The 25,542-nt window shown below is 36.3% G+C and overlaps 1 protein-coding gene across 5 annotated transcripts in view; it reads right to left on the reverse strand.

Moving 5' to 3' along the window:
* ARNT (aryl hydrocarbon receptor nuclear translocator) overlaps positions 1 to 19,634 on the reverse strand; it is a 52,809-nt gene extending 33,175 nt beyond the window's left edge. For all 5 annotated transcript variants that reach the window (XM_074263429.1, XM_074263428.1, XM_074263426.1 and 2 more), the window contains exons 1-3: positions 19,454 to 19,634; positions 2,149 to 2,260; positions 528 to 572 (exon numbers count right to left, since the gene is read on the reverse strand). In XM_074263429.1, the coding sequence (XP_074119530.1) occupies positions 528 to 572; positions 2,149 to 2,260; positions 19,454 to 19,478 (182 nt within the window). In that variant the 5' untranslated portion in view covers positions 19,479 to 19,634. The remainder of the gene's footprint in view (positions 1 to 527; positions 573 to 2,148; positions 2,261 to 19,453) is intronic.
* Between the last annotated feature and the right edge of the window lie 5,908 nt (positions 19,635 to 25,542).

Here is a 25,542-nt window from a genome sequence, read left to right on the forward strand (position 1 = left end):
ATCAACTATTATATTATGTTTAAACAAGCATTTCAAGTCATGGTTTACAATTAAAAATTGAACCCCAAGCACTCAAACAAGACTTTCAGAAAAAGCTCCTTCATACTACATTAAATACAAAGAAAATAGCTCCCTTACAATTGCAAGAAATAATCTGGGTGATATTTGAATAAAAGAAAAAGAGGTGACTAGTTAAAAGCAACCATTCTTCCCCTTTTTATGGTCTAATCATAGATCATAAATATCTTGCATGACCTTATAATAACAGGGAAAGGCTCAGTTCAAGTGCTCCTTCTGGAGCATCCACAAATAAATGTCATAATTTCCAAACTTTACCTTCAAGAAGCAGAAAGTAATTAGGGAGGCTTGCAAAACCTATCAGCCTCTGCCCAATAGGCAATTTCTTTGGAGCTAACAAGATGTTTGAACATCTTTTCAAAAAGAAAAGAAATATAATACATAAAATGGATCTAAGGTCATTTTAAAACCCAAAAGTCTAGGGAAATGAGAAAAAAAAAAATTCTTACCTCAAAAATTTACTGTTTCCTTCTCCATCATCATCAAAATCAAGCCTGGAAAATGCCAAAAATAATATGTTAAAGATAGTTCATTAATATTAAAAATAATTCCTTACCCATGTGCTGTCTTACCCACACAAAAAGTAGGTTTCTAAAAATAAAAGGAAAAGTGAGGGGAAAATTGTAACAGAGCAGCTTCACTCTTCTTCTTTGGGTCAAAACAGATGGAGATGTTTCTGGGGAAAGGACACCTAAATATTTCATTGTACTAGGTGAGTGAGTGACACTAAGAAACATGACATAAAAACAAAACATAAGAATAAATGTATTTTTAAAAAACAAAATCAAAATGACTTTATAAATGCATCAAAGGGCAGCCAGCCAATATCTTCCTCAACCCTAATGTAGAACTTCCTGTCGGGGGAAAAGATGAAGAAATATCATATGCACATAATCATATGCACATAAAAGCAGCAAGGGGTTCTGAGGAGACAGGAGGCAACCTGTGCCAAGCTATCCAACCCAGCAACACCACTTCAACCATCACTTCCCCTAATACCCAGATGAAGAAAGCCCAAGATCCTGATCTTGAAGCTCAGCTTCCACAATCACTGTCCAGCGAAGTAGCTCCTGTGAAGAAGCCAGCCATGACCTCCAGCTACTGACCCACTGACAGTGAGGGGAAAGGGATGCCTGCCTTGCTGAAGCAGCAAAGCACACTGAGGGAGATGGAGGAGGCTTGTGTGCTAGGCAAATCAAACCCCCATCACCTCCACTACAACCTAAGCAGCTGGCAAATAGCTCCAGCTCCAGGATACCGGTCTTGCCTCCACTTGGGGCCTCACAATCATTCTGTGGGGAGAAAGGGTCCACCTTCCTGGCCACCACCAACACCAGCTCCTCCTGCCAGGTGGAAAAGCCTGATAACTAATAAGTGGCAGCACCCTCAGACTACTAGTGAGCCTTCGTACCCATCTTTCTGGGAAGCAACCTCCAGGAAGATGCATATTGGGAACTGCTCCTGTGAGGGCTGCAGCCACTGCTATTAAAGACCCAGAAAAGAAAGTTCTCCTCCTCAAAGTCTTGGCATTGTGACAGTTCAGAATCAGAAACTGATGTCATTATCAACAAAAATGACACAGAACCACCTGGTTCAAGATTCTGGATGTTTTGCTGTTACACCCTAACAAAAGGTTCCATGGTTCTATCTGAAAACTTTTACATGTGTTAAACTGCCCATTAGAACGTGGGCTCTGAGTTCAGAGAATGTCTTATTTTTTCTTTATATCCTCAGCAATTAACATGGGTGCTCTGAACACAATTAGGGCTTTTTCACTGACTTATTCATCCATCTCTTAAGTCCTCAGAGATTTTTGACCGTTAGACTATTTGTAAGATATTTTTAAAAAAGAAAATCAGTACAAACCTTTATCCCACTTAATACCAAATCCAGCAAACAAGACAGCTCAATAGTAGAACAGTGAAGAAAAGCCAGAAACAGCTGAGGAGTGAGTATGATTCTGAAACTAAGCCAATTCTCTTACTGACAGATGAGGCATGAACATTCCAGCATCAGGCTTCTCAGTTTACAGAAACCCTCACCCCCACCTCATTCCAGACTCTTACTTACCCTGGCCGACGCTTAATAGTCCGCTGAGTGATGGCTCCCCCACCTTGCACACCAGGGCCAGGGTTTCCAGATGCAATGGCTGCCCCCAATGATGAAACATCTGAGGCCATCTCTGTAAAGAAAACAAAAAACAAAAATTCTTAAACCTCTTTTATTATCAGTACAGATTTCAAGTGAGCTGACAAAAGTCAACTAGTATTTATTGGGCACCTATGATGGTTATAGAAACTAGTTTCTTTTTCCTCCTGTAATATGATGAAAAGGGGATAGATTTGGAGATTCCCAGCTGTTACCCCCTAGGGAATCTCAGCCAAATCATTTCCCCTTTTGAGGCCCTGGAGAAAGCATATTAATTAAAAAGAGCACTAGATTTTAGTCCTAGCACTAAAGCTTCCTTTATTGGAATTTTAGGCCAGTGGTTTCTCCTCCCTCTGGCTTAGTTTCCTTACTAGTAAAATGAGAGAGCTGCACTAGGTCAAAGGTTCTTCCTCTCTGTCATAGACCCTCTCTGGCTATCAATCAGGTGAAGTCTTAGGACTCATTCAAAGTATAATGTTTTTAAGTTAAAAAAAAAAAATACACAGCATTATAAGGAAAATAATTATATTGAAATATAGTTGTGAGAACTGGGTTAGGCTTTTTTTGAGGGAGAGGGAGAGAGGCAATGAGGGTTAAATTTCTTGCCCAGGGTCAAACAGTAAGTGTCTGATACTTATATCTTCTGGATCCATATCTGGCACTCTATATCCCCTGTGCCACAGCCCTTGTGTTAAGAACACCTAACTAGATCATCTCTAAGGTCTCTCTCATTAATAATCTTCTATACTTTATGATTAATAAATAATTAACATAATTAATTTAATCAACATATTTATTCCTATTAATGTAATCAATAGGAATAATTAATAAACTTTTACAATAAAAATTGTTTTAAACTTATATTTATTCATTTTATGTTCTTTCTGATCATTATGATTATGATTGTTTTGTTATCAGTCAATTGTTTTCAGTTATATCCAACTCCTTATGACTCCATTTGGGTTTTCTTGATAGAGACACTGGAGTGGTATGCTATTTCCTGCTCCAGCTCATTTTACAGATGAAGATACTGAGGCAAACAGAACTAAGTGACATGCCCAGAGTCACTCAGCTAATGAATGTCTGAGATCAGACTCAAACTCAGAGATGAGTCTTCCTCACTTCAGGCTCAGTACTCTAGCCATTATTCCACCTAGCTGCCCATAAATTCTGGTACATACATATGCTTTGTTTTTTACATCAACTAGCCTAAAAAATACCATGACCACCACCAATTTTTCACATCTAGATTGTCTTCTTTTATTTAAACTCTTGCCAAACTATTCCCTGATTCCAGTCTCTCCTCCCTAGTGTTTATAACAAGATACATACATTCCTGTAGGCCCCTTCTCTCATTTTTGCTTGTCCTTGTACCTCCAGCCTTTAGCACAGGCCTGTCATACAGTAAGTGCTTAATAAATGCTTATTGAGCATTTTCATAAGAAATGTTCTTCTCTTTCTAGGAGTGCTAAATAAAGCAAGTTCTATGCTTAGGTCAAAGAGCTGGGTTTTAATCCCAGCTGTTTCTGCATGCATAACTTTGGGCAAGTCACTTAGCCCATACAGGCTTCAGTTTCCTCATGAATATGATGTGGTTGTAGCTCAAAAATACTATGACTTCTATGACTAGTAACACTACTAACACACTTAGCCAGTGTTGAAGTGACTGACTAATATAAAGAGTAGAGTAATGGTGAGAAAGATAGCATGAAAGAGAGAAAATGAAGAATTCTTGCATTATTAATATGGTTTACATTTACATATCATCTTTATGCAACATCTCATCTGATCCTCAAAATCTGATAAGGTAGCCTATTCAGGTATTGTTATTTCCATTCTATAGATGAGGACACTGAATCCCACAGCTGAAAAGAAGAGGAGCTAGGCTTCAGATCTGATTGTTTCCCTGCTACTTATAATGGAGCTTATTTTCCTACTTTTTTTTTTAAATCACTTCCTAAGCCTATCTCTAAATTGAATTTAGAGTAAATATCAAGCATTTGCCATTCTAAGGCATAAATTGATTATCATTTATTGTGGTGATACAAGTAAATCAGAGAAAGGGGATAAACCCAATAATTGCAAGCTTTTGATTTGTGTTCTAACCACCAAGCAAGCACATGGTTCTTTCTGTAGATACTTTGATAACTTATTAAATATGAATTTCTAAAGTTTAAACTTGTATTATGTTTTAAAGGCATAAATTAAAAAGTTAAATTATTTCAAGTTTCATCAATCTGAGGCATATTAGACAATTAGTCTAGAAATATAAATTTGTTTTCTCTATCCTTTAACCATTTATATGAACAGTTCCCAGAAGAATGGATATCTAATCACTAATAATAATAATATCTTCACCCCTCCCCAATAAATTAGCAAACTGACAAAAGATATTCGATATTTGAGGGGCCACAGAAAGACAGGTCCAATGATATACTATTAAGGAGGCTGTAAAATGATCCATCCATTCTGAAAAACAATTTGTAATTAATTATATTTTAAAAAGATGACAAAGATGCCCCTACCCTCTGACCCAGAAATACTGATGTTCAGATGAAATTCTGAAAGAAAGAAAGGTCCTACATATGAAAATATTCACAGCAACACTTTTTATAGTCACAAGGTATCACTAATGCTCATCAACTGGAGAAAAGCTAAACAATTTTGATACATGTATGTAAAAAAATGTTATGACAAAAAATAAAAATAAAGAATATGGAGATACATGGAAAGATTTACATAAAATGTTACAAAGTATAACTAAAAAGAATACACAATGGCTACAAAAACATAAACAAAAAGCAACAAAATGAAACTAAATACTGTGTAATTATAATGGCCAAGGATGATCCTAGAAAAGCACTCAGGAAATGAAATTTCCTCCTTTCTTTAGAGAACTGAGGACTATGGGCATCCTACCCCAGAATGCTGTGTATACTGTCTGGCATAAACTATGTGTTGTTGGTTGGTTTTGCCTTTTTTTTTTCTTCTTTGCATTAAGAGAGTAGGAAATGGGGCTTATTTAGAAATGAAATATAAAAATAAGGCACAGTAATATTTTTTAAAAAGTAAAAAAAAAAATGTAAGTACACAACCTTTATGAAAAAAGAAGAGTAAACAGAAAAGAATAGACATTTCAAATACAAGGTAAAAGCTATTATCTGGAGGAAAAAATTCCTTTTGCATGTACAGAAGGTGCTAACTACTCTTGGGATTCAAAAGGAATAGAAGATATTCCTCCAATTTAGGAGGAAAAAAACTATTTGTATACATAAAACTTAAAAATAAAATGATTATATACATTCAAATGTGAGATCATCAGACCATAAGACCATCTACTTAGAACCAGAAAAGACTTCAAAAGCCTAATCCTCCCTCATTTTATGGACCTTGTAGTACAAGGCTCTGACAGAATATTTTAGAAACATTTGAATATTTCAGTGGATCTTTTCTCTTCTGTATGGTGAAGCTCTTTCCAATGGTGAAGCTAGTCCTTTGTAACTCCTATTATGTTCTTCCATAAATCTTCTACTTATCAAGTGAGGGTAGGATCTTTCTACAGATCTCTTAACCTTGAATATACACCAATGGAACATGTGCACTGTTCATTCATGATCCCTTGATCCTGGTAATTGACTAGTAATTGACTCCTCTGTCATCTGTCTGGTGATATCTTTTATGCCCCTCCTCTTAAACAGTAAATCACTGGTCCCATAATGAAGCCTATAAGTATCCACAATACACCTCTCTGATGTCCTTTTAAGTGACCTTCAATTTTAATCCCTAGGAAACTGTTATATTCCATAGTAGCAGCCAAAGAAAGATACTGGTGTTAGTTTTAAGAGAGAAGCTTGTGATCATTAAGACTACTAAGTATAACCTAGTTTTTTCTCATTCTCCTGTTTAATTCTAGTTTCAGCTCATTGTCTATCCACAATGTCTCTCCAATATATATGTAATGATGAAACAGATCTATGAGTTCTGTATCCAACTGCTTAAGTGCCACTACCAATAGGAAAGGTATCATGAAAGAGGTGGGTCATGAACTAGATTTTAGGGAAAGTAAAACTGTTAAAATATAATAAACTTTAAAAAAATTACATAACTTCATTTTGGGGACAAAACTTGGTGCTCAACCTATCTAACTCCTCCTGATCATGGACGAATGGATGGAAGGAAGAAAGAGAGAGAGAGGAAGGAAGGAAGGAAGGAAGGAAGGAAGGAAGGAAGGAAGGAAGGAAGGAAGGAAAGAGGGAGGGAGGGAGGGAGGGAGGGAGGGAGGAAGGAGGGAGGGAGGGAGGGAGGGAGGAAGGAAGGAAGGAAGGAAGGAAGGAAGGAAGGAAGGAAGGAAGGAAGGAAGGAAGGAAGGAAGGAAGGAAGGAAGGAAGGAAGGAAGATTTACATCTAGGTATGTAGTTTCTGAACAAGTTATCTATAAGTGCCTTTTATCTCTCATTCTTTATTTCTGAACCATAATTTTTTTAAAAAATATTTTAACTGAATTCTGTGTCTATTTTGCATTGACATTACCAAGTATCAGAGTTTGGTGAGCTTAGTCCAGACCTGTCTAGATCAGTGTGGAAATTCCCTCTACCAATGGTGATCAACAATTCACTTACAATTCATTTAAGTCAAGGACAAAATTTGAACCCATGTTCATGGTTCCTGCTTTCTCCAAGGTGAGAGACCATACACCCTCTCCTCAGAAGTAGAGGCTAATTTAATTTGAAGAGTCTTATCTAGAAGTTCTCTACTTCCTCATGCTGGTGCATAAAATACAATAATGTGTACGATAGGCTTTTTGAACTTACCATGAAAATAAGAGATGACTAAAGGCTCCATGAAATCTTATTTCTTGTTGCCTTGGCAGCATGATAAAACCAATTCCAGCAAACCTTTTATTTTCCACTCTCAGAAGAACTTGTGAACCATCCTTCTATTTAGCTCCCACTTCCTTTTAATCTTTTGGTTTTATTTATATTCACGACATGATTTATATGATTCAGTTCTTCCAAGTATATATATACTAATATTGGTCAGAACAAGGACCTGCCATTCAGAGCACTAAAAGTCAAATTAATGGTTTTCAGACCATCTTCCTTCTGACATCTTTCCACTATCAGTCAATGATGCAGATAGAAGCTCCATAGGAATAAGGCTATTTGTATTTTACTTTATGCACCACAAAGAATTAATGACTGAGTGGTCAGCCTGCTGGTGAAAGGTCTCTCTTTAGATAACTAGCTAGGTTATGTAACAACTTAGTTTAGATCCTTATCATCATTCTCTTAGATTACTATAAGGGTATCCTAATCAGTCTCACTGCCTCAAGCCTGTTCCCACTTTAGTTCATCCTCCACAATATTGCCAGTAATTTTCTTTAAACACAAATCTGTCCATGTCACTTCCCTACTCAAATCCACTAGTTTCCAACTACCTATAGATGCAAATATACACTTCTGTTTAGTTTTTAAAGCCCACCCCAATTTTGCCCCAACTTATCTTTTCAGCCTTACTGAACATTATTTCTCCTTACTCTGAAATACATCCAAATTGGGCTTCTTTCTATTCTTTGTTGCCTGGAATGAACTTTCTCTTTCCTTGCCTCTCAAAGAATTCCTCTTTCTGCAAGAGAAGGATGAAAACCCACCTTCTCCATAAAGCCTTTCCTGAATTCCCCAACTATTCATGTCTTACTCCATCTTATACTCTCTTATATAGGTGGTTTTATTTAGTGTATTTTACATTCCCAGCACTAGCATGTAGCAGGTACTTGGTAAATACCTGACTGCCTGAAAAATGATGAGCATCTCCATTCTTAGCTCATGTGATCCTCTAAGAGTACATACACTCTGCTAACTTCTAATCCTGTGACTGGAGGGGGTTGGGAGAAAAGAATCTCAATTGCAAATTGGTTAGAGTAAACAATACAGAATCTTTTATTAAAAACAGATTTATTCCACTTATACTAAATAAACCTCCTTTCCTAATTAGTCTCACTTGTACAGAATGGAATATTGGACTCATGTTATATAAGAGGACTTTTACAGCAAGGCATCGGGTAAGAATAACTCTTACGAAGAGAAAAACTGGAAAAGCCACAACTCATAAAATGTTGGAATTTGAGTCGGTCAGACTGAAATTCAAATCCTGCCTCTGACATTAGATTTCAAATTATTTCACCTTTCTGAATATATCTTTAAAATGAGAACAATACGTGTGATAACTTACTTGCAGAGTACTTACTTGTTATGGACATAGAAAATAAAACACATTGGTAAACTTTAAAATATTACATAAATGTCAGCCACTATCATCATTGCAAAGGACTATTCTTTACTGATGTTTCATTATTTCTAAATTGAAAAAAAAAACACCTAACATCTTAATTTTAAGAAAAGTTACACTTTTTCAAGTTATACTACAAACTTTCCTTTTCTTTCTGTTTTACTTTTTAAAATGTTAACTAATTAGCATCAGCCAGAACCAACCCCATACCACCACACTAGCATTGTGCACACTACTTTGTTGTCAAAATCTCTCATTTGGCACATAATAAGTAGAAGCAGCAAAGAGGTTAAGAATTATATATAAATTTATTAAATTCTTCCACTGAATCCCACATAAAAGCATTACATATTAATTTCCAGGAGATCTCTGCACCTTTACCTCCCCAACTAATGATTGGAAAGCTAGTAATTATGACTTCCACATTTTTATGCAATGTATTAATTAATAAAGAGATGTTCCTCACACCCCTCTTAAAATTACCAAAAAATATTACTGGAATAAACATAACATGCTAGCAAGGATTCTTGGTAACAGAAGATTATAAGGACAATATAAACAGTAACTACAAGAATCAATAAATGAAACTCCATTAAAATAATCCTGATGATAAAACAAATTTCCCAATTCTCTGTAAAGAGAGTAGAATGATGCTTACTCTTCCACAAGTGGTTCTTATTTAAATGAAAGATTAATGGGAGGTGAGGAAGATAGAGAAATGAAATCAAGAAAGGGCCTTTAAAAAAATGAAATTAGAATACTTCCCCCCCCCCAAAAAAAGCCACAAATTTCTGGCTCAATTATATTGTGCTCAATTATATCCCTAAACTGAAAAATCTAGGTAAAATCATGGAGAAAATGACTCCCCTTCATTTTGTATCCTTTTAAATTAAGAATTCTGGAATTGGTCTCTGCCTGGCACTTGACATGCTATCTCCCCACACATGTGGGAATTTAGTGGAAGATGGATAGGTAGAGTATTTCTCCCTATTCAAGGAATCTGGCTCTCTGAATGCTAATTTTTAGAAGTAACCTCATGTAAAGAAGTTCATAAAATCAAAGAATCTCAGAAACGGAAAGACCCTCAGAAGTCCTCTGATCCAATATGCACAAGATTCATAGTCCTAACATCTTTAGGCAGAAAATCAGATTTTTTTCACAGGTCAGAAACAAAATAACATCTTTGTTATTTCTCATCTATCGGCATGCTGCTTGGGTTTAAAAGGAAGCAAACAATAAATGGAATGCTAGAACTAAAGAACAGATGCTTCCAAATCTGAAACCTTGATGTCATCCATAACATTTCCCTTTCCCTTACTCACCCATATCCAACCAGTTACCCAAGTCTTGTGGATTTTACCTCCATATATTCCCATTCATCTTCTCTCTACTCATAAGGTTACCATGCTATGAAGAAGCCCTCAACACATCTGACCTGGCCCATTCCAGGGCTCTCCCCAAGTTGTTCCCTTGTTCCTTTACACAAATGCCAAAGACATTCTCTAAAGCACAGATATGGCCATATATGTCTGTACTCAATGGCTTCAATAGTCTCTTATTGCTTTAAGGATAAAATACAAATTCCTCAGCCTGGCTTTTATAGCTCTCCAAAATCTGACTCCACCCTACTTTTCCAGACTTATTACCCACGTTACTATCATTTATGCCTTCTAGTTCCAGCCAAACTGGACTACTGGGTGTTCCTTGACATTCCAGTTCCTGCCATCATGCATTTGTACAAGCTGGGTCATATACTTTAAATGTACTCTCTCTTCATCCTGTCTCTATCTTTCATCAAGGTTCAATTCAGGTGTCCCCTCCTCCATGAAGACTTCCCTTTATTTGTGTTTACCAGAGAACTCCTCCCCCAAATACAATGTAACGGCTTCAAGAGCAAGGGCTGATTCAATTTTTGTCTTTTTAGCTATCTACAATACTTTATTCTAACTACAATACTTGTACACACATGTAATACATTTTTTTTATTGCTCTTTTTTTTGTTTTGTTTTGTTTTGTTAGAAGGGAAAATGGAAAGGGAGAAGAAAGAGGTCCAATTGTGATGTTTTCCAGAAATGACTACAACATAAAACAAAAAGAAATCAATAAAACTAAATAGTATTGCCAATATTCCCCCAATAAAGTTAGCTGAACTGAAAAGTCAGCTGAACTAGAAACCTGTATTTTTAAACTATCTGCTTCTGGATAAGTTTTTTATGAGCATGAAAAGTATATGATTCAAGGTCTACAAATATGATTTCGTGGAAAAACATGCAGATGAGATATCTTTGTCCATACATCCAGAATTTTGATCATAATTTAACTACTGATATGGTATATGAAGATAATGGAATATTATTATTCTATAAAAAATTATGAACAAGCTGATTTTAGAAAGACCTGGGAAGATTTACATGAATTGATGCTGTGTGATACATTGAGGAAAAATGAGGAATACATTATATACAATAACAGCAAGAATGTGAGATGATCAAGTATGAAATACTTTGTTTTTCTCAGTGGCTCAGTGATTCAAAGCAATCCCAGAAGATCTTGGACAGAAAATGCCATTTGAATCCAGAAAAAGAACTAAGGAGATTGAATGTAAATCAATATATTCTATGTTCACTTCTTTTTTCTGTTTTTTTTGTTTTGTTTTGTGTTTTTTTTAATCTCTCCCATGGTTTTTCCCTTTTTCTCTGATTTTTTTTCTCCCAACATGATTCATAAAACATTGTATATTAAAAAAAATTAAATGAAGCACAAAAAATTAAAATAATTTAACTACTTAATTATCATGTAAAGTACTGTAAAAAGTTTTAGCTACTAAAAATATCAATATTGAAATCTTTTCATTATTAACTGGCTCCACAGACACAAAACAGATATGCTGAAGAATGCTCTCCCAAGTAAGACAAAGAGCAAGATTATATATAGTGCACAAATTTTCATCCTAGCCATCACTGAGAAGAGTAAGCATAAGTAGTGATTAAAAAAAAAAAAAAAAACTAAAATGAATGGAGTAATTTGAAAAGAACGTACTTCCTGAATATCACCCTCTGAAACACAAAAGATTAACTTCCTTTTGCTTTCCCCTCCAGTTTTTTATCTACAATAAAACCATAGCCTACTGCACAAACTAGGTCTCTCTGTTGATGCAAACCAGAACTGAGAGAGGAAAAATCCACCCCATATACAAACTAATTCACAAGGGCTGTCATAAATGCCAGAATCTAAATCAAATACCTGGCCCTCTTCCAATCAGTTTCTTTCCTCTATGTAATTTCTTCTGTACTACCACATCACAAATCATTTATACAAACAGTGATTCACCATTTCTTTTCAATCCACAGACCACTCAAGAAGAACAAAAGACTTCATTGAACACCTATCCCCTATTTTCTAGTGCAAAATAAAAATTAAAAACCTAGAATTAATGGGAAAATGATTAACTCACACCACAGATACAACTGTAGAGATTTCAAATATCTATACACAAGTATAGATTTTAGAAATATTATATTACTCAACTGACATGTATATAGCAGTTTAATATTTACAAAAGCACTTTACATACATTATTTCCTATGAACTAAGTATACTATAGGTATTATCATTCACATTTTACAATAAGAAAAGTTAAGAGTCAAGGTTTGCTAAATTGTGCATGCTTACAAAGCTGTGTCAGAGACAAAATTCAAAACAAGGTCTCAACTTCAAGTCCAGAACTTTTTCCACTACTCTATTATCAGATTATCTTCTAAAGACAATAAGCAACATATCTCATTTTATAACCTCTTTTGTAGATACCCCAATACCTATTATCTCCCTCTCTCCCAACAAGCTTTCCTATTATAGTAAAGAACAATACTAAACTCCCAGTCTCTCAGGCTTGCAACCTAGCAGCCATCCTGGACTCTTCACTATCTCTCACCCATCATATTCATGCTGCTGTCAACTCTCGTCTGTTTCACCTCTGTACCATCTCACCAAAACCTCTCTCTTCTGACATTGCCCCTGCCTTGGAGCAGAACCTCATCACCTTGTTAGGATTCTTACAAGGTGCTAAGTCATTGGAATGAATAGAGACAATAATTATCTAATTCAGTATGATTAATCTGATCCACAAGGAGATGTTATGGGCCAGAACTTGAAACAAGGTACTGAGTGGAACTGAGGAGACAATGGTTATAATCTAGAGAACAGAACAGTACATTTTGGTGCCCGATGTGGGGCTTGAATCCAAGACCCTGAGATTAAGAGTCTCATGCTCTACTGTCTAGCTCAATGTAATGTTCTTTTCTCTAAATTATAATTGTTCTCTGAGAGCAGATTTCTTGGGGAACTTCTGGAGGCAACCTTAGTTTCAGTTCAGTTCAATTAATCCCAAATGCAGCCAGGAGTTAAAGTCCAGATCCTTTATTGTCTCTTCTAAAATCTTATCTCCTCCCCTTAGGGATCCACTAGTTTTCTGGAGGCTTCCTCTCTCTCCTTGGTTCCTGAGAGCTCTAGTTCCAATGTCTCCAGCCAGCACAAACGTGGAAGTAGGAATGAATCTGACTCTCCCTCCAAGAGTGTGGGATTGGGGGGGTTTTGCCTTATGAATCTCCCGGACGTCCCCTGAAGTTCTGAGAGCTTCTTGCTTATATGGTGCACACTGAGTATACACCAACTGTTATATCAGGAGGAAACCATTATTTGTTGTAGGATTAAATCAATGCTAAATTAGATTTAACCATTGTCTCCTCAATTCCACTCAATACCTTGTTTCAAGTTCTGGCCCATAACATCTCCTTGTAGGATCAGATTAATCACACTGAATTAGATAATTATTTCTCTATTCATTCCAGTGACTTAGCTCCTTGTAAGAATCCTAACATCACCTGACACCTAGACTACTGAAATAACCTGCAGGTGAGTCTGCCTGCCTCAAGTCTCTCCCTATTCCAATCCATCCTCAGTTCAGCCACTAAAGTGATTTTCCTAAAGCACAAGTCTGATCATGTCAACACCCAACTCAATAAATTTCAGTGGCTCCCTATCACCTTCAGGAGCAAATATAAAATGCTCTAGCACTCAAAGCCCTTCATCACCTAGTCCCCTCCTACCTTTCCAGTCTTCTTACACTTTGCTTCCCAATAGGTACTCTTTGATCCAGTGACACTAGCCTCTTGATGATTCCACAAAGAAAGTACTCCATCTCTCTCCACCCTGGACATTTTAATCTGGCCATTCCCCCCACCCTGAGTTCCTAGATCATTGTCATTCCTCTGTTTCAATTACTGATCTCTCCAGAGTCCTATAAGTCACAACTAAAAATCTTCCTTCTACAGGAAGTCTTTCAAAGCCTCTCAATTCCAGGTCCTCCTTTCTGTTAATTACTTCCTATTTATTCTGCAAATAACTTCCTTTTATGTTTGTTGGCATGTTGTTTCCCACATTAGATTGTAAGCAACTTGAGGGCAAGAATTGTTTTTATCCTTTTTTGTATACCTCAATACCTAGCACAATATCTGGCATAGAGCAAAGCACTTTACAAATATTATTTCATTTAATCCTTACAACAACTCCGAGAGGTAGGTGCCTCATTTTAGAGTTATTGAAAACAGAGGCAAGATGGAGTGGATATCTTCAACATAAAGAAGATCCAACTCACTTCCAGCTGATCAATGATGGACAGAAACAACTACACCCAGAAAAGGAACTCTGGGAATTGAATGTAAACTGTTTGCACTATTGTCTTTCTACCCAGGTTACTTATACCTTCGGAATCCAATACTTAACGTGCAACAAGAAAATTGGATTTACACACATATATTGTATCTAGGTTATACTATAACACATGTAAAATGTATGGGATTGCCTGTCAGCTAGGGGAGGGAATAGAGAGAGGGGAAAATTTGGAAAAATTAATACAAGGGATAATGTTATAAAAAAAAATTACTCATGCATATATACTGTCAAAATTTTTTATAATTATAAAATTAATAAAAAAAAAAAGAAAGAAAGAAAGAAAAGAAAACAGAGGCAAACAGAGCTCAAATGATTTGTCCAGAATCACACAGCTAGTAAGTGCTTGAACTCAGGCCCTCCAGAATCCAATTTCAGTATTCTGTCACTATACCTCTTAAGCTTCCTCAAAAAACTGTTATTTTTACTAAAACAGGTTAACAACATTACATCCCTAAAAGTACTGCAGCGTTTTCTGCTTTGTCTTTTCAGTATCATAGATTTGAAACTTAGACATCAAGTGACAAAGTGCCTAAAATCTTCTCATTTCAAAGATGAGGAAAATGAGACCCACAGACTTGCCCATGATCATATATGTAAGTAAGCAGCAATGCCAGAATTTGGATTTTAGTTCTTTCCCTTTCCACCCAATTCTTTCTTTCAGGAATACAGTCTAACAAGCTTTCTTATAGCTGCTTCTATCTTGTTAGCTGGGTCATATCATTCAATATTTTAATTATAAGTGATCTTATTCTGATTTTCCAAATAGGACTTTTCAGAACATGCAAGGTTAATTTATTTTACTCTCTCTGAAAAATTTCTCCCGTAGTTGAGCTACAAACAATATTATTGTTTAAGTAGAGAATTTTAAATGTGATTTGGAAATCATAGGTGGCTCCCAAGAAGTCCACCAAACTATCTTCTCTGGAATTCAATTCACCGAGCTATTCATTGATTACTGATTCCCTTTTCCTTTCTCAAGCAAACAATCCCTTGGTTTCCCCATTAAAAAAATTCTTACTTGACAACCAATTTGGTGTAGTAAAAAGTGACAGACAAGGAAGTTCAAATTCCAGCTGATGCTAGGCATGTGGTCCTAGGCACTTCACTTAGAAGTTTTCTCAGCCTCAGTTTCTTCATTTGTAAAATAAGAGGACGTGCCTCAAGCTTGATGAAATAATGCATATAAAGCACTTATGCAAATCCTAAAATGCTACTTAAATGTTAGCTATAATTATTTACTTTGCATTGAGTCACAAAGTGCTGAATTATAATTATATAAGTATCTATGATATCCCTATTTCAAGAAGTTCAGGCTGAAGTGAACAAAAAACAGGGAATTACAAAAGTCTTACTGCAGTTTTCAGTTTTAATATTTTAAAAGTTTTTTGGGGCATGTACATGAAGCATGGAAGATAGGATGGCCCAGGGGATGGACAGCTGTCCCTGGAGTCAAGAAGAATTGGCTCAAGTTTCTGTCTATACATACCTGTTGTACAACAATGAGAAAGTCACTTAACCTCTCAGTACCCCTTAGCACCTCTCAAAAACTAACATCAGACTGGTCTGAATGTGGGAGGTCCCACACTAATGAAATCATAAAGCTGAACAGAAAAAGATGTATATAATGTGTATATCAACATACATATGTGCATACACATTTTGGTCATTTGTCCTTTTTTTTTTTAATACTTCCTGTAGAAAGTTCTTGGTACTAATAACACTAAGAAATAATTATGTAATTATATATATATTGCACATTTTTAAAAACCAACAACTAACTATTCCTATGAAAAAACCCAAAAAATAAAATGCAATCAATCATTTATAAGAATTATTCATGTTTTCACCTTCTAAATTTATTTTCTGAATTTACAGAGGAATTAAAGAACAAATAAATCTGCTCAAACAAATACTATTCTCTCCTTACAGGCTTGAGTTAATATTGATTAGTTCATTTACATGAGTTTTACTGGTCTACATATACACACCTCATTCCCACACTGGTGAAAAATTCACTTCTGACAACTTGTTTGCCCAGATTACTGTTATATGATAGCAAAATGTTTTACTACTTGTTTAACTGGTGTTTTTAACTTTTCCAATGTAATCAGTTTAAAATCTTCTTTATTTACACCACAGTTCAAAGATGTCATTTTACTACAAGATAAGATTTACAATAACAAGCACTTTGTCAGTATTGTTTCATCTCACTGAATTTCCCTGCAATATTATTTCTGGTAATATCTCTCAAACTATCTCCCTCTCTCTCTCTCTGAAAAAAAAAAAAAAAAAAAAGTTTAGGTATAAGAACCATATAATGAACACTGAGAGGACAGGAGGCAGGGACAAAGTATTTTTCTAACATCCAGACATCCTTGTTCTAGAAACAATGCAGAAAAACTAGTAAAAAAAAGATTCCCAATGATAGAAAATAGATGTTATCAAATTCTTGCTATTGTAAAATATATAACTGATATAAATACAAAAACCAACACAAGGAAAATCAATGTCTAACTGCCTTGCTTTCTTGAAATGCCTTTCCTTTTAAAAAAAAAAAAAAAAAAAAAAAAAAAGCTGACCAAAAAAGTTAGAGTGGCAAATTTAAGCTACTGGGAAATGTTTAAGCAGTATTTTCAGTTTGAATCAAAAAGTCACCAAAAAAAAGCAACTCCTTTCAAATCCTTTTACCTCTTTTTGGGGTTTCAGCTCTATTTGGTGCCAAGACGAAAAATGAGAAGAATATTTTTTTGAAAATACCATCAAAACTCTAGAGAAGGGTCATTTCATCTCTTTATCTCCAGGCAAAATAACATTTAGAATTATAGAATTACTAAACTTTAGAAGTCAGAAGGAACTTTAAAATTTTTTCTAGTTCATCTAATTTTAATAAATAATCTAAACTAAGTCATTTTAAAAGAAAAAAGTGAAGCAAAAAAGGGTTACATCTCTCGCCAGAGATAAACATGTGGGCAGAGATAAAATAAAAATTTTGTTAAGTTTGTTGCATTAACAATATTATATAGTAATGGCTAGCATTCATATAGTTATTACTGCAAAGTACTTCATATATTATCTCATTTAATCCTCAGAACAACTCTGTGAAAAAGGTACTATATTTTTCCCTGTTTTACAGAGAAGGAAAATGAGGCAAATACAGCTTAAGTAACTTGCCCAAGTGTCTGAAGCAAGATTTGAACTCAAGTCGTCCTGATGCCAAGTCTAAGACTTGGTATCAAATATCAACAAATACAGCAAATTCTTTCTATATCCATATTATAGCTCTTCATATATACTGAAGTGATTCTTTTGAAAACAAATCCCCAACTAGATTACCCAACAAGTAAACAAAAATCTTAAGGACAGTAAACTAACCTAGTTTTAAGATTTGAATCTAAGCTTCTGAAAACTTAATTCTGAATTACAATCCATATTTCCTAACTAGGTGTACACATACACACATACACCTCCAATACCTACAGACACAAGAAGTCTCTTAAAAGACAAACTCCAAATTTAAAAGTCAAGTGCAGGTGAGTCTCCTAACCACCTATTCTTCTATAAAATTTAAATATACCTATTCCTCTATAAATCTTAAACATACAGAGTGTTCACTAGTTCCAAACTAATAAAGTTTGGAAAAACTTTCATAGTTTAAAATACCTTCAAACTGTACTAAGATTTTTGAATACCCTAGTCAGAAAATATGAGGGCAAATATTATGCATACATAACTACATATACAAATATATTAAATACAGGCTGTTATATATTTGTATTTATTACATACTATATATACACATAATATTATATATACATATGTAGCATATATATTATGTATGTTGTATGCATAGATTATAGTAAATAAAATATATATACATATTATAAATACTATACTAATACCATGTAAATATTATGCTTACATATCATACATACTGTGTGTACTCATATATACATATACAATACTATCTATAGACTATCTATAGCTTATGTGTTAATTTATATGTACAATGTATATATGTTAATATATGTACATATATAGTAAAAATACTATATATAAAATATACATTATTTATGTATGTGCTAAAATATACTCTACTGTAGGAGGCAGTTAGGTGGCTCAATGCATAGGTACAGACCCTAGAATCAGGAAGACCAAAGACCAAAATGGCTTAATCTCTGTTTGCCTTACTCCACCACTTTTTTTTTTTTTTTTTTTTTTGGTCTTTGTGAAGAAGACCTCGGACAGTAGTCCTTGTGGTCGTGAAGAGCTGGCTATAACAACATACTACACACACTATGTTACATACACATATATAGTATATGTAGTATGAGATACTGTTATATATGCAGGTATATACACACAATACTACCTATATACTACGCTATATAAGTGTATATAAAAACACACCATGCTACATGCACATACTACGTATATGCTTGTGAGTAGTAGCACGCACATGCTATACATGGCAATACACATAATACGCATGCATAATGCTACATATGTATCTGAGTACATCCGCTATGCTGTCTGGGTATAAATACTAAGTACGTGCTTGTTTGTAGCATTATATACTATACATAAACCATCCACAGTGCTACATATTTACTCTGCTTGCACGAGCTGTGATATATACACAAGCATATGTAATACCCCACACAAAAAACATAGCACACAACTAAGTGCAGAATGCTACAAACGCGCTGCTACATACACTGTATAAATGTAGCACATAGACACCATACACAAAACTGCTACATATTTCACCGTATGGGTTGGGACACTCGCACGGCTGGGACGGCACAAAGCACCAGCTAAGAGCAGTCCCGGGCGCTGAATTCCGCCCCTCATTCCTCCGGACTTCCAGCCCCAGACAATTAGCACCCGAACCAGACAGACAAGCCCCCGGAGCTGCCCAGCGGGGGACCCCGAGCCCCCTACGCAGACTCCGCAGGACCTAGTCGCTCCCCACCCCGATGCCGCCCCTCTGCCTCCTGCGCTTCCCTACCTCGTCTCCAGTCCCCAGCCCCCGAATCCCAGGCTCCTTCCACTAGGGTGGCCTCCGCCGCCCCGCCAGCCACCGAGCCTCCAGACGCCGGCCCTTCGGGCCCGGGGCTTCCCCTTCTCCCCCCCGCCACAATCCTGCCCGTCAGTCCCCCTCTTTCTGCCCTTCCCCCTCCTCCTCCCGTCCGGTCTGCAGGCTCCTCACCAGGGTTTGCAGCGGTCGCCGCCATGGCCCCCGCGGCCGCGCCCCCCAGCGGGAGGAAGAGGAGTCGTCGCTGCCGCCGCCACCGTGGCCGCCGCCGCCGCGAGACCGGGCGGGGCGGGGGCGGGGAAGGGAAAGTCACTGCCCGGAGCCGCCGCCGCAGCCACCACCGAGCACCACCGCGGAGCCCAAGATGGCGGGCGCCCGGACCCTCCCTGACAGGGGAGGTGCCTCGGCGCCCGGGAGGAGAGGCCTAATGCGAGCCTGGCCTCCTCGGCAGGAAGCCGACCAATAGGCAAGTCTAGGTCGGACCCGGGGCCAGTGGAGGTCGAAGCGCCAGCTCGTCAACTGGCAGCCCGGCAGGGGAAACCATCTCCGGAGCTCCCGGTGGTCCCGCCCTCCTGGGCGGCTCCGGGCAGGGTCATGGGTCGGGTGACGTTATCCAGGCTGCCTATATAAGGACCTGTCTGGGAGCGAGTCACAGTCTGGAGGTGACAGCTAAGGAACCTCTCTGCTGGCGCTCTGTGGGTAGGGAGAAGAGGGGATTGGTCTTTTAAACGCTCGTCAACTTTCTCTTGAGTTCGCTCTAATCTCCACGTTCTTTGTCCACTTAAGCACTCCTTAAATGCCTCTCACCAGCAAGGCCGCTGAGCTAAACGCAGGGCATAGAAATAACCCGATCAGCATCTATGAAGCGTCTACACCGGGCCCAGCGCCGCGAAATGAGAGGGACGGCAAAGAGCCCGCCCTGGCCCAGAACTCCGGGTCTAATGGGAGAAACAACCCACGTGCAAACAGGAGCCACAAAGTGGAGATGCAGGGTGGCTCAGGGAAGGCGCCAGCGTTAAGGGAGACCGAGAAAGCTGCTTGCAGAGGGAGGCAAAGTCACACCGTCTGACCCTTCTACGGACTTGGTGGCTGCCAGAGGAAAAATAGTCGTAGGGGAGTGGACAGAACTACCAAAAAATGCAATTGGCTGCCCCGTGAGGAAGCAGAAGGGGGGTCGGGGATGGTCTTCCTGCAGTAGCTATGTGGACATGTCAAAGGGGAGGGCGTCTTCTGCGCTTACTCCGTTAGGAAAGGATGCTTTTCGGCTGTTCCATCCTCATGGCTGAAATACACTTTATCCTTACTCTCAGAATTCCTAGCTCCCTTCAAAGCCCAGACGCCACCTCTTGAACAAGACAATCAATATTGGTTTATATTCTGTATTCTCTTCTACTTCCGTTACTCCCAACAACATGCAGTTAGAATGAAAGTGACTTTTGTCTTTATATCCCTAAAACCTAGGATTGGGCCTCTTTCTTTCCTTTTTCCTTTGTTCCCTCCCTTTCTTCCTCCCTTTTTTTTTTTTTCCACTTGAATCGGATTCTTTGTGCCAATAAAAGCAGTAAATTCCTACAATTCTAGGCCAATCTAATTAAATAGCTACCATATGGAAGGCCCCCGGTGATAACATTTGAAGAAGACAAAAGCACTAAAATTTGGTACCATCAGGGAGGGCCTTGTGTGACCAGGATGTGGTTATCAATTATGCTGGATACCTTTCTGGGTCCTCAGAAAAGCACTTGAAGTGGTTTTTTTACCTATAAAATGAATGGATGGTATTAGACACACAGTGGGCAGTATATAAATGCCTATTTTCTTCCTTCCCTTTCCCCTTCTAAATGATCTCTAGTGTATTTTACACCTCCAAATCTATGATTATCTTATGATCCAGCCATGGACAAATTCATGGAGTAGAGGGACTGATAGGCAAGATTAGGGAACATAGTGACTAAAAAGTTATCTTAAAACCAGATTGCAGAAGTCATCAAATGCTCAGCTAAGAAACTACAGGTTCCCAGGCAGAGGAAGATCTTTGGGTAGAGGAGATATAAGGCAGGATGTGTAAAGAGATTATTTTGGCATCAATGTGAAGTATATAGGAGAACCAGGTAGACAGCTCTATCTATCAATATCTCAGTTCCTGAACTAGATTTCTCTCTCCACACAGTGGAGAGAAGAGTAACTACAAGAAGTGTTTCTGGAAGTAGAATCAATAAGATTCATTTGTGAGTATGAGGAAGATTCGGGAATATTCACAGATGACTGAGGTTTGGGGTCTATGTGACAGAAAGGATGGCAGTTCCATCAAGTAAGTGGGGAGGAGAGAGGCAGGTTAGTGAAGAAAAATGATTGTTACAGTTTGGACATGTTCCTGCCTATGAAGCCTGAATGAATTATATCTTTAAAGGTATGAGCCTGAAACTCCATGAGAGTAGAAGATAATTGTCTGCAGTACAAACATCATAAACTCCTGTATAGTCTCAAGAAATGACTTTAGATCTGTTCATTTCATTTCTCCTCTTCAATACCTGACAAGCAGGGTATACTTCTCTGCCCCCATGCACTCTAGCTAGAGCTACTGAAGCTTTAGAGTCAGGATTTCAGGCCAAATAATGTGACCAAAATAGCAAGGGAGTCCTGAAAAGCCTAAGGCAGAAACACAAAGAGGTGGAATGGGGATGGAACTTGGAACTTGGTGAGGAGGCATAGGAGATGGCATTTGGAACTTAGTACAATCATGCTATATAGTAATTGAGTTAAGCTATATTGTTTTTCTTGCAACATCTTTGTAGTCAATATTCCTTAGTAAAAGTTAATTTGACTATAAAGTAGTTAAATGGAACTGGGGTCCAGAGCCCCCTGAAATTGATTGAATATAATTGGTAGGCAGGGCAGCTAGGTGGCCAAAGTGGATAGAGCACCAGCCCTGAATTCAGGAGGACCCGAGTTCAAATCTGGTCTCAGACACTTAACACTTCCTAGCTGTGTGGCCCTGGGCAAGTCACTTAACCCCAGCCTCAGGAAAAAAAAAAAAAGAAGAAGAAGAATATAATTGGTGGGGGCTAAAACCTTCAGTGGCAGAAACTAGATATCCCCTATCCCTCTTAATAGCAACAGAGGACCCTAGGGAAGACATAAAATATAACATTTTACCTTCAGACAGAGGGTGATCATTGTTACATAGAGAATATATAGAGAGAAGGGGCATGTACATTAATAGCCAGTTCAATTTTATTGCATTATATATAATTTATGCAAAGTACCTTATCTAAAAATATATTAATAAGTCATAAAATATAGTACAGCATATTATATCATATTATATTGCATTTATTGTACATTATATAAAGTATATAATGTGTAATATGCTATATAAAATAATCCATTATTATATGGCATATAACATGATCTATTATATGCATGATATATAATTTATAGTTTATTGTTGTTTATTCAGTTCAATCATGTCCTACTCCTCATGATCCCCTTTGAGGTTTTCTTCTCAAAAGATACTAGAGTGGTTTATTTCCTTCTCCAGCTCATTTGATGGATAAGGAAACAGGCAAAATAGGTTCAGTGATTTATTTGCCCAGGATCAGTAAGTGTTTGAGGCCAGATTAAAAGTCAGGAAGATGTTATGAATAGTATTTAACATATTATATAATGCACATATAAGAGATGTCCACCTTAACATAGTCAATACAATTCATATTATAAGATATGTATAATATATAAAATACATAAATAGATACCAAAATTTATTTATAGTATAATTTATTTATATTTGTAGTATATTATATTTGCATAATTACATTCTATATTCCACATTATTTTATTATATAAAATGTTATATTACCTATATCATCATTATATATTTTATATTATAGAATATACATACAAGAGATATTTACCTTAATAGATAATATGACTGTATTTTATTACATTATATAATATGTATATAACTAAGTACCTAATGTGCATATCATAATGTATTGTGCATTTTTATATATGTCGTGAATTGCATGTTTTAATATATGCTATATTATACTGTGTATTGAGCTATATTAGATAATATATTATATAATATGTATATTAAGTTCATCATTTAAAATCATCATTTATATGTACATTGTGTAATGTAATATAATACATCATTACTATCAAAGTATACATAGATAGGAAGACAGACAGACAGACAGACAGATAAATGAATAGATGGATATAATATAGTACCTGATAGTTTATGGTGAGCTTTCCTACAAGAAGCTTCACAGGGATAATCCCATAGTACATTATCACATTTTATGTCATATTATTATTATGTATAACATATACTATTTGTGCATATTAGGTACATTTGTGTTTGTATATGTGTGTATGTGTATATCAAGCCTCTTATACATATCTATATCTATATATCTATATATATATATATATATATACATATATATATATATACATATATATATATATTCCAATCATACTATTAAGGTATAAATTTCCTATAATGATATAGTTTTAAATTAACTCATTTGTACATTAAAGAGAATGAGTAATACTACTAACTTTTATATAGTACTTTAAGGATTGCTAATAATTCTATTTTTTCTATCATAAGTTACTGTTAACTCTGCTACCAACTCTGATCACTAGTTGGACCTATTGTGACTTGTCTCTGATGGATCTCCCAAATCCACATAATTACCTAAGTAGTAAACTGCTGAAATGTACAATTCCAAACTAGTTTGAAATTTCATAGCTTGCCCAGAGATTTATCTAATTCTTTTAGCCAAACACAAGATATTTCTTGTGTAAGATACCAACTCTCTTTATCCAATGATCAAAGTACCTTGTTCCTCTTAAAATTATTAAGGACTTGTTTACATTCTTGGTGGATTGATTGTTTCAATCCAGATATTTGAGACTTTGTGATTATATTAATTAGAATGGATTGAAAACTCATATTCTTATATACCCATATCTTTGTTTAAAAAAAAAACTTTAATATAGAAATAGTAGGAATTTGACAAGAAAGGCATTTCCTTAGAATATTGGATAGAGGTATCTTGATGACTCAGTGGACAGATGTCACTGCATGGATGTCACTGCACCTGGACTTTCAGGAAGACATGAATTCAAATACAGCCTCAGATACTTAATACAGTTTTTTATCTATTCATTTGTATATATATTGTATATCCCTAGTGGAATGCAAATTTCTTGAGAGCAGGGTCTGTTTTGTTCCTTACCTTTGGTTTCCTAAATATAATGTGTTGTATATAGTAGGCATTTAATAAATACATTTTGAATTTAAATAACTTGAAAACATTTCTCAAACAATGAATCACATTTGATTTGATAAGTTCATATATCCTAAATTGGCCTGAGTAAAGAGAAAGGAAATATGAAGTTGTACTTCAGTATTCTTTTAGATCAGGGGTCTTAACGTGATGTCCATGAACCCCATTAAAAAAATCCTTAGAAAGACTTCAGGGGGACTGGAAATTTGGATGGGAAAAATTGTATCTATTTAATTATAATTTCAATATAATGTATTATAATAGTATGTATTTTATTTTGTTCGTTTAAAAACTTTATTCTGAAAAGGGCCCAGAGATTTCACCAGACAACTAAATGGGGCCACAATAGTAAAAAAAAAAAAAAAAAAATTAATAATCTCTGCTTTAGAACAAATGACTGGGCTGTACTATTTTCTACCACAAATATTGGTCAACAATAGATTAACCTTGGCTTCCCCAGCCTAGATAAAGTTGTGGAAATATTTCCCCAATGACCTGGCTTCTTATTTAATCAATTGGGATCATTTTCTCACTCATTATAGAGTGTCTGAAACTTGAAGCTGTTTTAGTTGAACTATTCATGAAGTACCTGGTTGTGTAGTGTAGGAGGTGGAGCTGAAGAAAACACCCTACCATACCACTATCACCACCACTTTAGCAATATGGGATGAATAGAAAGCAAAGTTAAAGCTGTTAAAGGGATGCATTTATGTACGTGAAGTCTGCCCCATCAACAGCCAAATTCAACCTTGGATGTCATTGCTTCCAAAGGTAAAAAAACTACTGTTATTATATCTACTACAAAAAGACCTTTCAGAAATATTGTAATTATGACTAATTCTGTGGGGTTCAATATATGGTACCTGTGTTTTAGGCTCTAAATTGTGAAGGTGATTATAGGGAGAGGGTTTTCTTCCCAGAAGTCATTAAAAAACAAAGAGTTATCCATTAGGTCTTAGATAT

The sequence above is a fragment of the Sminthopsis crassicaudata genome, chromosome 4 (assembly GCF_048593235.1).
Source record: "Sminthopsis crassicaudata isolate SCR6 chromosome 4, ASM4859323v1, whole genome shotgun sequence".
Lineage (NCBI taxonomy): Eukaryota > Metazoa > Chordata > Mammalia > Dasyuromorphia > Dasyuridae > Sminthopsis > Sminthopsis crassicaudata.